This window comes from Lotus japonicus, chromosome 3, assembly GCF_012489685.1.
Source record: "Lotus japonicus ecotype B-129 chromosome 3, LjGifu_v1.2".
Lineage (NCBI taxonomy): Eukaryota > Viridiplantae > Streptophyta > Magnoliopsida > Fabales > Fabaceae > Lotus > Lotus japonicus.
In genome coordinates this window covers 9,758,703-9,771,983 of record NC_080043.1, presented here as the reverse complement: position 1 = coordinate 9,771,983, position 13,281 = coordinate 9,758,703, and the positions used below count along the sequence as shown (strand labels likewise).

Below are 13,281 nucleotides of genomic sequence, written 5' to 3'. Positions count from 1 at the left end.
TAATTAGCAATATTACCCCAATTCCCTTACTAAATCACGGGTCTTAAGGAGGTATAATGAAGAAGAATGTAAAGATTTGATGAAACCATATTAAAGAAGTTTAAGGATATTGTTCGTAGATAAACCATATAAATAGAGGAGTGTATGAATAATATTGTTTGCAGAAGAGTGTATGAACTTACATGGTTGTTGGTCATGACATCTAGCTTGTTGCGATACCACGTGATTGGATACTTATTTGAACTCCACTTGTTCAAAGGATAGTCATTATATATATTCGTTTAAATGACAGAAGTGTTGAAATATGTTATTATGAATACATTCATACCTTCCTTCAAGAGGGAAACCGTTTTTAAGAGGTGGCTCTTTCAGGCCTATACACAAATTCTCGCTCATGCCCATAACCGAAGTAGAAATGTACATCCATTAAGTTCAGCACAATCATAGTTCATCGTCATACACATTGATCAATTCAGATATGTCAACACTACTAATCCCCAGCTATAGATCCACATGTAGCTAACTCTTATAATAATGGCAAGTACCTCAACGATACTTCGCAACCAGTGCTACCATTAATTAGCATACGTCCCAAGAAACGAAATATGTATGCACAAATGAACCGCAACAACGACTCGTCAACATTAAGTTTTTTTATAAGTTCGTCATCATCAAGTTATATCATGTGCATCGTGAAAATTGTCATTTAAATAACTCATTTTCATCTGATTCCCGCGTCTTCTCTAGTAAATGGTAAATCGTTGGCTTCTGATGATTGTATGCAACCCCAATAATTGCTCTTAGGTCGATCTTAGGCCAAGCTGCAATGCAACACCTTCAAAGGTGATGGTGCACCTATGAAAAAGTTAATCACGTTCTCTCGAGTCATTTAACATCACCGTCCCAGTTGGCACAAAACACCCCACTTTGACAAATATTTTTCAAAATGAATTCTAGAGGCCAGCATGCATTACACGAGCATATTTCATGTGTTACTCTCTCGGGCTCTAGAATTCCCATACACGTCGACGTGTCGCTTTCGTCAACGAGTCCCGCCCCACCGCAAGTACAAACCAATCAATCAGCTACCCAAACGTCGTCGTGTCACCATCACTCTCTCCTCGGCAAAACCTTCCCACCCTCCACGTTTCACTTTCTCCAAACCCCACCTTCAGCAGAAAATGTAGGCCCCACCCCCACACGTGTCAACCTCTCCCACACGAGTCTCGAGATTCAAGCAAAAACTAGAGATTCGCGGTGTGACAGTAACGCTTCCCACCCACGTGTCACAAAACCCAACCCTCTTCTGCTTCCGCCACGTGTCCCCTCTTCACCCCTTCCCATCAGAAAACGACACGTGGCAACACTCAGAACCTTCCAAGAACACCAGCATTAACGGTGTGAATGCAACAACGTTACAGCTTTCAAATTAACGTGACCTTACGTGTCACAAACCGCCAACCCCTATCTTCTCGCCTTCCGCCACGTGTCCCACGCTTTTCCTTTTTCTACCCCGCGAAAAAAATAAAGAAATTCAGATTACGTTACAATTTCTCAGCAAGAAAAAAAAACATTACCTAGTGTGTGTCATATATGAACCTGTAGCGTGGAGTTTCAAGGTAAAGTGTAACAACTAACAACATAACAAACGATGGTGGAAGTTGAAGAGATTGAGCTGGATTTGGGATTGTCCATAGGCGGAACTTTCAGAAAACCTATAGATAATCCCAATTCCAAACCGGTTTTGTTTGATTTGGATCCACGCAACGATCATCGCGTGGATTCAGCTCATGCAAAACCGGTTTTGCGTGAGGCTGCGTTGCGGAGGATGGAGGAGGTGAAGAAGAAGCTAGAGCAGAAGAGGGGAGTTGGAGAGTCCGAACCGGAATGCGAACCGGCGTGTAAGAAGGGAAAGACAACCGGTTTTCTCGACGGCGGCGTGACGGTTTCATGGACGACGCCGTTTTGCGTGCAGCAGCAGCCGTACGCGGCGACGGTGCAGTACGTGCCGTTAAGTAACGGCTTGGCGTTGCCGTGTTGGGTTGCGAACGAGAAGAATGTGGGTGGAGGGGTTGACGGCGTTAAAGGTGGAGATGGGAAAGCGAAGTCTAATGGGTCTTCTAGGTGCAGTTCCTCTGCGGTTTCGGATTACCAATGTTCTTCTCGTGAAGGTGAATATTTTTTCTTTCATTTATTATATTCAAAAAAAATTCTCCTTATTTAATTATTGTTTTTTTTTTCTTGAAATTTTAAATATTATGTCCAGTAATTTTAATAATTTTTTTGAGGTCATTTTCATGAATGCATGCTGAGAGGGTTCATAATCCCTGTAATTTTAGCGAAAGTAGCTATTTCTCTCACAATTTCTTTGAATTAAGATTCCAGTTATTCAATTTCAATGGATGAAAAGAGAAAGATATAAATTTTAACATGAAATTGAAAAGGTCATGTGAAGGTTTCACATGATCAGCAGTATTCATTCTATGATGAAAAGCAAAGCATAATTAAATTGAAAAGCACAGGCTGTTTCTTTTCTGGAATTACCGTAGCCATCAGATTATTCTACTTTATAGGCATACTTCATGCTTTTGAGATTCTATTGCAAGCTTTTATTGTTCTTTGTTGAGGTTTCATATCCATCAAAGCCTTTAATTTTCAACACTTAAAAGTTATTTCGCTCAATTATTTAATTGCACTCTTCAATCTTGATTTTCAACCTGTAAGCAAATGTTAAGGACTAAACAATTGTGTATTTTCTGATCCATATAGTGAATGTTATTCTTTTCAATAATATTTTGTTTAATTCCTTAATCAGTATACTTTAGGACATTCATTATCAGGACAATTTATAACAATAGCCATTTGTTTTTTCAGATGGTGGAAGCACAGACAGCCACAGCCATTCAGCTAATTCTTTGGCAGAACCAACTCAATTGAACAGTTCCAAGGAAGCTAACATCAGAAACCAACCTGAAGAAAGTGATTCATCTCCTCCGGTAAAATCCCAACAATATGGCAACAATGTACAAGAAGAAAAGCAATCTGTGAGGCAAACTCAATCAAACGTCGTCACGCGACCCGAGCCAGTGAAACTCAGGGAAGAAAATGCAGAAAACAGAAAGACACTTTCAATGCCTAATAGTAAGCCTCTTTCTAATGAAAATTCAAGCAATGGCACCTTGAAGGAGAGCAAAGATGAGATATTGGGAAAGCCACCATTACCAAAGCCTCTGTCTCAGGCTTCTTCCCTTCCTCAAATGCCTTATGTATCAACTAAAGGGAATGGACCAAATGGGAGAACAGTTAATGGGTTTCTATACAGATATACAAATTCTGAAGTTAGCATTGTTTGTGTCTGCCATGGAAGCACATTTTCACCTGCTGAGTTTGTGCAGCATGCAGGGGGCACAGACATCACTCACCCTCTAAAACACATTACTGTAATTCCTTCTGCTTTTGGGTGATCTGTTTTAATTTGTCTACAGCTTTGTGTCTCAAGAGTCAAGACAATTGGAGAATAATTTGATAGCGGGTCAGTTAGCTATGTTATTGTTATGTTTAGGCAGAGAAGAGTATATATTTTGGTTATAGGAGAGTTTCCTTGTCTACTACTACTCTAATTGTATTAATAACTAATCTAACTCCATTGGTTACACGTTTGATGTTATGATTTTTGCTGGATTCAATTTGGTGTTCTTTTATTTTTTTCCCTGGGGGAAAGAAAAACTATTTTCTTGTTCTAGACTACCTGTTGCGTTTTCTACTTTTCTTTTCTATATAACCTTTTTTACTTCCTTTTTTTTTTTTGGAAAGCTCGTAATACTTTAATCTAAGAAAACAAAGTCTACAAATAGAGCTGCATGCACTTTTTTTTTTTTTGGTCAAAGGTGAACATTTCATTGATAACATGGGCCAGACCCATAATCCAAAAGGGTAGTACAACTGCTTGGGCAAGCCCACAGAGAATTACAAATCAGTTTCTTACAAATAGAGCTGCATGCACTTGGATGTCCCGTTTTGATAAATTAGCCCTACAAGGAAGAGAGTGTGGTACGGAGCCCACCTCCACAAGGCCCAAGAGAACCATCATTAAGCCAATAAGGTTCAGGGACTAGTAGTATTTTTATTTCTGTTATTCCTAAATAAATGGGCCATTAATTCTATTAGCCCAAGTTTTGCCAAGTATTTTATAATTAGGTTAATTGGTGCACCAGCACACTATAGAGGTGCAACCTCCTTATTTACTTAGGGTTTCCTTATTTATTTAATTGCCTAGACCTTATAAGTAGCACGTTATAGCTGCTGAGAATAATAACCAGAATATTGAATTTGCCTTCTTCTTCTTCTCTTTTATTTTCTGTTTATGCTAGGTAAGAGGATAACCTCTTACCATCTGGTGCTTTCATTCTTTTGATGGCTCCCTCCCCAGAAGACTTTGCTGGGATGTTTGCTACCATCACGGAGCAACTCTCCTCGATGCTCCTTCGGCTAGACCAGAATGATACCACTGTCCACCAGTTATCTTCACAGGTTGCACAACTGTCTTCTGAGCAACCCGCTGCACTGGCGCATAATCCTACTCGCACCGCATTCACCAACCGTGCGGATCACACCAGAGCCTTGAAGCTCCAACTTAATCAATTTGAGGGCACCGACCCGGTGTCTTGGGTTTTCCAGGCTGAGCAGTACTTTCAGTTTCTCCAAATTCCCGGGGATCAACGTTTGCATTTGGCGGCTTTTTACATGAAAGGAGAGACTCTTGTATGGTATCGCTGGATGCATACAAACCGCCAACTGCTTTCCTGGGATGAGTTTGTTCGCAATCTCACACTCCGTTTTGGCCCCTCGGATTTTGAGAATCCTCAACAATCCCTATTCAAGTTGCAGCAAACTACCACCGTCGCTGTCTACCAGACCCGTTTTGAAAAGCTTTGCAATCAGGTTGTCGGTCTTTCTCCTGAGATGTTGCTTAACTGTTTTATTTCAGGTCTGCGGGATGATATCAAGAATGATTTGAAGCCTTTGCGCCCGTACTCTGTATCTGATGCCATCGGTTTGGCCAAAATGTTGGAAGAGAAAGTTGCGTCCGCCAAACAACTTCCATCACGCTTCTCTCGGCCGGCGACGGGACACAACACATTTACTCCTGGCGCCCGTCCGCAGTCTCAGCCCCAAACCGGTGCCACCTCCACCGTGAAGGCGACACCGCCCTTGCTGCCACCCCCTTCACTTCCCATCAAGCGGTTAACCGGTGCCCAAATGCAGGAACGACGTGCGCTGGGGTTGTGTTACAACTGCGACGAGAAGTTTGTTGTCGGCCATCGTTGTCAACCACGACTTTTCTTGTTGATGTGCACTGACCCGGAGGACGATGCCTCACTTCCTGAGGACATCCCTGCTGATCCGACACCTCCGACGTTCTTGCACTTGTCCGCTCATGCTTTCCAAGGTCTTCCGAACCCCAAGACGCTGACTTTTCAGGGTGCTGTACTTGGTCATGCGGTTTCCGTGCTTTTTGGCATTCCATCTCATTAAATTTATCATACTGCTTTAATGTAATGCACAACAATATTTATCATTAATTTATTTTCATGACATTATTAGTGGGAATTTCTTCTCGAGCACAAACCTAACATCACTCTTAAGATCAACCAATCATAAAATGGAATACACATTTTTTTTTTGGTAAAAAATATACACATTTCAAAATTATGAAAAACAGGGTCAAAAGGTTTTTTGGGTCATATCTCCTTTTCTCCACATTTCTTTTCCTCCTTACTTTATTTTTGTTCTTCTTCTTCTTCATACTAGTCCATGACCTGTTATAGACTAGTATTTGTACCTCTAGTCCATTGCAATCCTTTGGGTATTTGTACCCGGCTTTTGGGCTTGTTTTGTTGGCTCTCACTAAAACCCATATCAAACCTTTCAACATGCAATAAATACTCCTCTGATCTCATTATAAAAAGACTGATTGAACGTCTTTACTCATTTCATACAATAATAATATGAAAACTACAATTGCTCATATTACCATGTATGAAACAAGTATGAACTTTGACAAAAAAAAAACAGGTATGAAACAAGTAAAGAGGGTAAGCTATGGGTACCGACTACCGAATTTTGTCCGAGTCCAATCTTTTTAATGTCAATTTTAATCCTTGTATTTTAATTCTTGGGTATTTTAGTTTGCATTGCTGGGTTGGTCTCTCTTTCAGGTGTTGTGCGGTTTGATATAGGATCCTTGGGTGAACTTGTCGCTGTTTTTGATTAAGGACCTCTTTCCGTTAGTGTAGACGTTAGGGATTGTGGGTTTGTTTGTTTGCTTGTGGGGGGTTTTTAAGGTTTTGGAAGGTTTTTACTGTCATGGCCGAGCTTGGTTACTGTACCCATGTGAAGAGGGGTTGTTTCTCAACATTATCTTTATAGGTGAACCTAATATGCACCAGTTTTAGGTGGTGTAATTTTACACCACATACTTTAACTGAGTATAGCAGGTCAACACATTATTTTTTTTAAGAAAAAATATCATTAAAAATTTGTCATATATTAAATATCTTTAAAAAAAATGCCTGTTATAGCAGGTTAAAAAAAGTGGTCTAAAATTAGACCACTTTAAAAGTGGTCCACATTAGGGGTCACCCATCTTTATATATATATTCATATGTCGTTTTCGAAAAAAAAAATGCATTTAAGGCCATAATACATTACTTGACATATAACAAAAATAATTAAGGCTGAAGTTGAAGATTTGTAGAAAATGTAGATAATGGAAGTCAATATATTGTAAATTATGAATAATTCCAAACATCACACAAACAATGAGAGAGAAAATACATATATTGTATATTTGGTGCAATTAGCTATAAATTCGTGATACAATGATAAACTCCAGTAACACCATCAGCATATAAATTCTTTTGATTATCCATCATCAATCACAGTCCTCGACATCTGTGAATTGGGGAGCATCCACGATTGTAAGGATTAGCTGGTATTCTCTTATTACTATTGCCTTCAGATATTATTTTACGTCCAGTTATCTTATCCATATCTATATATTTTGTTTCACCGCCATGAACGCTATGGTTGAGAACAGCCACACTAAGAAGAAGAAAGCAAAAAAACCAAGCTTTCATGATGGGGTTTGGTGAAGGAGCCTAAAAGTGTGATGGGTTCCTCCTAATTGTGTTGTATTTCTCGTCTTGTGTTTGCAATTTTGTTCAATACATCGAGAACATTTATACTTTCTCTTTTACTCTTGGCTGTCACAATGAAGATAGTTTAGTTTAAATTAGTGGTGGAAAAGAGTTTGTTTTTTTTTTTGCAATATACTTATAGAAAAAAATGGTTATAATTTCCTCATTTTTATGGTTAAATCTAAAATTCAATTAAAATTGGTTTTGAAGCGCTCTGTTTTGTTTATTGTTGGTCTACAACTGAAATCTCCTCATGAAATTGGTGGCCCTAAAGCAAAGAGAACAACAAAGTCCCAACCTAAATGAGTTAATTAGCTGTTTTCTCAGGAAAAAAATGGTAAAACTTTGTTATGACACATCTTATTTCTTGAATGATAATATTTGTCATATATAACCCAAACTTAAGCAATCATATGATCCATACGTAGCTTAGAGCTTAATTACTACCTTCCTTCCTATAACACTCTTTAGAGATATTTTAGTGTCTCTTTATATAAAAGATCCCTACTAAATATTTAGAAAATACTATTAATAATTTATACTGTTGTATTTTGTAATGAGATTAGTTTAATTTTATGCACTGACGGTATAAAAAAATTTACACAGTCATTCAATCACATCCTTCTATTTCCTATTTTAAATATCATTAAATTCAATCATATCCTTAAGTAGGAGGTACAATTATTTATCACTAACCTGTTTTCTATTGACTCGCAGATTAACCGAAACTATATAATGGAACTTCGATTCTTTCTTTTCTTTAGAACTTCACTTTCTCCTGAACTTGCGGGTGATGCTGACTTGATCCGAGGTAAGCGTTAGCTTTCGCATGGAGAACTGGACGCCTACCATTTCCGAGTAGGATATTCTTGAGTTAGTACTTCTCGCTTCCTTCCATGAAGTCTGTAGTGCCACATAATTCCCATGCACTCCTTTAAGGCTCTTGGTGCATATAGGTTTCAAGAGTTCTTCTATAAAAAAAATATTGGCATACTTTGGGGCATGAACTCCACTACATGGTGGCTGACGCTTTTCTGGAATTGCAAGGCAGATCCAACTCTTCTATGAGCCTTTGTAATGTGGCATAACAAATTATAACTAAGGTGTTGGTGAACAGGTTCAAACCTCTCGTAGCCGAACTTGTGGGCCCTCTCCAAGGAAGCTTCATACCGTCAGGACGGGGTACGAAGGACAACTTTATTCATCCTCAGGAGGTTATGCACACTACTCATACTCACAAATGAGGTAGAGGGCTCGTGGCTTTGAAAATTTACTTGGAGAAGACCTATGATCGAGTTAACTAGGACTTCCTTCAGGTTACCTAGTTGTTGACCTGATCATGTAGGAAGTACACTCTGCTAATATATCTATGGGAAAGAATGCAGGACACAAGAAAATGGGAGTTTGAACTGTGTCTTTGAAAACAACCTTTTTGAAACAAATATTCGTTCTTTAGAACATTTTCAAAAGAGTGATTGTGCAACATAAAAGATATGAGTGAATATAAACTAAAGCATGTAAAGCACACAAGAGATTTATCCTGGTTCACCATAAACAAATGGGCTACGTTCAGACTTGGTATCCACCAAGATTACTCACTACTTCAGCCAAATTTTAAGGAATTCTCCTTCACAAGTATTATCAAGGACTTTTAATTTCCTTCACAAGTATTCTACAAGACTTCTCCTAAATCCAAGAAATGGTTTTTCTTCTACTTAGATTCTCTTCAAAAAGAGAGATGTAGAAAGATTAAGATCTAGAAACTCTTTAATATTGATACAAGAGATGACTCTAAAGGAATACTAAGAGTAATTCAGTGAGTTGATATTTAACGTGTAAGTTCTTTGAAGATGAGAGTATTTTTTATTTTGAGACTTTTTCTCACTTTTCAAATCTGACTTCGTTGGTCTTATTTTCTTCAAATATTCAAAGAATAAAGTTTATTTCACACCTCTAAACACCTCCACCTTGTTAAAATAAGAAGAAAAGAGATAGGGATGAACGATAAGTTGTGTCATGTGATAGGAAAAGATGAGAGGGATAGGAAGATTGACTTGTATTAATGACAATATTAATTATTTTATATATATATATATATATTTTTTTTTTACTTTACAATTTTTTATTATACATACAATTATAATATGAAAGATTAAATTTAGTAATTGTTGAGAAGTCTCACATTTACTAGAGATATAGACAAGATAGAAAAATTTAAGATACTTGTTGTGAAGCCAATCCTAACCTCTTGAGCTACGCTTTGGAGTACAGTTAGACCTCTCAAATTCTAATTGTAATTATAAACATAATTGAAAATAAATACAAAAAAAAATAAAATGAAACAAAGTAATATTTAATAAATAAAAAATATTCAAAAGTATTAAATAAAAATATTTAAAATTTATTTTTGTTAATTTTTTAATATATATTTAATGATTTTTTTTTCGAAAGCATAAAGATATATATTAAGCAAAAGCTTTGGGAACAAAGCTCAAAAGAGTACAGGGTAACAAAAGTGATTAGTATAGCAAAAAGCTAATCACCTAAAATAGAAACGCCAACCCCAACCCAAAGACCTGAGATAGAACGCCCCACAAAAAGAAGCCTCGTTCAAGAATATACAATGGAAATTCCCAAAATATAAGCACCAACCTAAAAGCTAACCTAAAAGAGATGATCAACCTACCAAAAAAGATAAACTCTGATAGACTCCAAAAGGTCCTATCCCAATCTGCGCGAGCTAATTTGAGCCACAAGACCTTGAAGAGCACACTCGTCAGAGCAATCATAAACCATTCCACACCTTTTCCCCATAAGTAAAGCGCACCTCGCCCTAGTCAAAACGCCTTTAGGGTCACTACCCTCAGGCTCCAAAAGCGCCAATTCATTACCCATGACGGCAAAATCTTCCACACTATCCAAACCCTAAACCCTATATTTAATGATTAATAAATTAAGAAATTATTTTTATTTAAAAAGTAAAAATTCAAGAGCTTTTATTATAATATTATACAAATTAATTATTAAATAAATATTTATATATGATAAAAATATTTATTAAATTTTTTCTATATCCATTTGTATATATATGTATATATACATATATATATATATATATATATATACTAAATAAGATTTTACTTAGATAGTATTGATGAGTATTTATGTCAAAGAATCAAAATATACAATTAATGATATTAATATGTATATTGTTGGTAATAATAATTAATAAATAATAAAATATCAAATAATGAATTTGTTTCTATTTGAATTATAAATTTATATAAAATTAATTATTAATTATTTAGATAAATTTTCAAATATATTAAATGATTGTTATTCTTATCAAATAATGAAATTACTTATTTTTTTTTTGGAAGCTTTCAATTAAAATATTTAGTAATGAAAGAAACTTTGAAAAAAATTTAATTCCTTTAATGATAATTCTAATTGTATTAATTATATTCATACGAAAAAATTCACAAGTTTCAAATAATTAATAAAAATATTAATACTGAGCCATATAATTAATATTAAGTCATTAATATTATAATTTTTGGTTATTTGAGATTGTGAATACTTTGAATCCGTATATATTTATTTATTAATTATTTATTACTTTTGTTTATGTGCCCCTTATTTCTTCTTCACACTATATAAGCAAAGGTTGTCACCATAAGAGAAGAGTGAAAACACATAGACATCTTCAGAGGTCAGAATCTAATTAGTCTTGCCATTTGATCAGAGACACAGACAATTTAGTCATACCTTTTACAAGAGATTGAGATCAAAATGGTATGTAGGTTCACCTTGATACTTGTAATTTAGTACTTTCCTAGGTTTTAAGTTGTTGTAAAGATCATGGATGCATTACATAATTACTAACAAATGTGGGTTAATGTCATAGAAGTTGCAGTCCCCATGTCAATGCAGGACACGTCTAATTCCATTTAAGTTGTTGTCACAATTATGGTTGCTGACCGCAATTTAAACCCTAGTTTTGACACAGTTCATGACATGAGGTTTAGATCAGGTTTTAATTTTTTTCACTAAAAAGAGTTCCATTTTATCTCTTTCATTGCAGGACATGTATTGGGTTTGAATGTTGTGGTCTCTCTTCTTAATACTTCTTCGAATTAAGGGTAATTTTTATTTTGACTTGTGTGATTTTGAGTATCCTAAACTATTTATCTTTATCCTTCTCACTCTATAGATTTTCTCTCCTTGTACTTGGTCAGATTTTGTTGTGTGGTTCGAGTAAACATGAAAGGACAAACTCTGAAACGAGGACGAGAACACAAGGGAAAAGAAAAAGTTGCAACGAAAGAAGAAAAAATGAACACTGTAAGGAAATTAAGGATTATGTATAGTACTAATGATGACCCTGATGCTACAGATGAATCAAGTGATGATGAGATTTTGATCAAAGATGATGGTTCTAAGCGGATAGTCAAGAAATATTTGGTTCCAATCAAATCACATGCAGAGAATTCTGTACTTCCACAACCGGATGTGGATGTCAATTCAAAAAATGTTGTAGCTGCAGTTCCTACTCCTTGTTCCAGCAAGATCAAAAAGAAAAAAACGAGCAAATTCAAAGGTGTTCGCCGAAGGAAATGGGGGACATTTGCAGCAGAAATCCGAGATCCAATTCGAGGGGAGAGGTTGTGGCTGGGTTCATATAAGACTGAACAAGAAGCTGCTATTGCTTATGTGAATAAGAGGGAGGAACTTGACAATGAATTAGCTTGGAAAAAGGACGCACTAGCTTCAAAAGATGCCAAATAGAGTTGTGAAGAAGAATGTTCTGAAACCGGTTTATGGAGAGGATAAATCAATTGAATATGAATAATATATGGGTGTCTAGAGACATTTGTGAGTAAGGATAGGAAGAGAGATACATGATTATAGATCTGATGCGATATCAAAAAATAGATAAAGAGCAAATGGATGTGATGTGATATAAGCAAACTTGCAAATTTTGTTTTAATAAAAAAAATTCGATTATATCAAATGACGCGCTTAAATCATCAACATAATTAAGTTATCTGAAATTTAAGCTACTAACTCATTGCCCGATGGGTTCTCTGGTCCTTCCAGGAGATTGGTGTCGAAGGGAGATGCAGTGGTTGGTGAGGGGCCCTCTGTGGTAGGCGAGGAGGTTGATGTGCTCCATTCTCCTTCTCTGCAGTTGCGGCGGCGTTTTCTGGTTATGTGTGAGCGTGTTTGATTGAAAGCAATTCTGGTGTTTTGCCCTCTCCTCTCCCGGCGTGTTGGATCTAAGCGTTTATTCCGGCGACCCACCTCTCCCATCTGTTTTGTCGACATTCAGTTTAGGGCCTCCAGATCTGTAGTTTGGGAGTTTTCTTGGCGTGCCGCCACGGTGGATGTCTCGTGGTTTTTCGGCTGGTGGGTTACTGTGGTCTCGTTCGAAGGTTGTTCGTAGGGTGAGGTTTCGTTGTGGGCAGTGTGCTGTGACTTTTTGTGCTTTCTACAGGTTAGGTTGTTGGCTGCTTGTGCCTGATGAAGTTTCAGAAGCATTGTTGAGTCACTGTTTGTGCTTGCTCGTTTTATGCTTTCCCTTTAAAGTTGATGCCCTGTGCTGAAACGCTTCTCCTCCAATATTTAGATGGACTCTGTTTTTGTTGGGTTGTGTGGCTTTTCTCTGCCACACCTTGGTCTCCGACAGATGCTCCTTCTCCTCGGTCGTTTGCTGCTTGATCCGGGTTTGGTCCTTGTCGATCATTTGGGTTCTTCATGCATTTTGTGCAAGTTATGAGTTTATTAGGTGCTGGTTTTTTTTTTAAGTAATATCTTTTGGGTGCATCAGAGCTTTTGCTCTTAGGTTTTATGATGTAATATTGGAGGAGATTTCTCACTTTTGTGAGTTATGTGTGTACAATCAACTTTTTCATCTAATAATACTTTTGCTTTCTAAAAAAAATTATCAATGTAATTTAAGTATTTGTTAGTAGAAACCTACCAACTTAATGTGATTTTCGAGTTTTAAGGGATAAATCTCATTGCTGTTAGCTATGAGGATACATTCGGAAAAAATTCTCAATTATAATTTAAGTTGTCA

General features: G+C 36.7%; 2 protein-coding genes across 2 annotated transcripts; both read left to right on the top strand.

The window, feature by feature from the left end:
- Nucleotides 1-1,531: 1,531 nt before the first annotated feature.
- Nucleotides 1,532-3,686, top strand: LOC130749795 (ninja-family protein 4). Its single transcript, XM_057603164.1, has 2 exons — nt 1,532-2,171; nt 2,875-3,686. Exons 1-2 carry the CDS (start codon nt 1,652-1,654, stop codon nt 3,462-3,464), a joined length of 1,110 nt encoding a protein of 369 aa, XP_057459147.1. The 5' UTR covers nt 1,532-1,651; the 3' UTR covers nt 3,465-3,686.
- Nucleotides 3,687-11,462: 7,776 nt separating this feature from the next.
- On the top strand, nt 11,463-11,987 carry LOC130743569 (ethylene-responsive transcription factor ERF117-like). The gene has a single exon (XM_057595815.1). It carries the CDS (start codon nt 11,463-11,465, stop codon nt 11,985-11,987), a length of 525 nt encoding a protein of 174 aa, XP_057451798.1.
- The last annotated feature ends 1,294 nt before the right edge of the window (nt 11,988-13,281 follow it).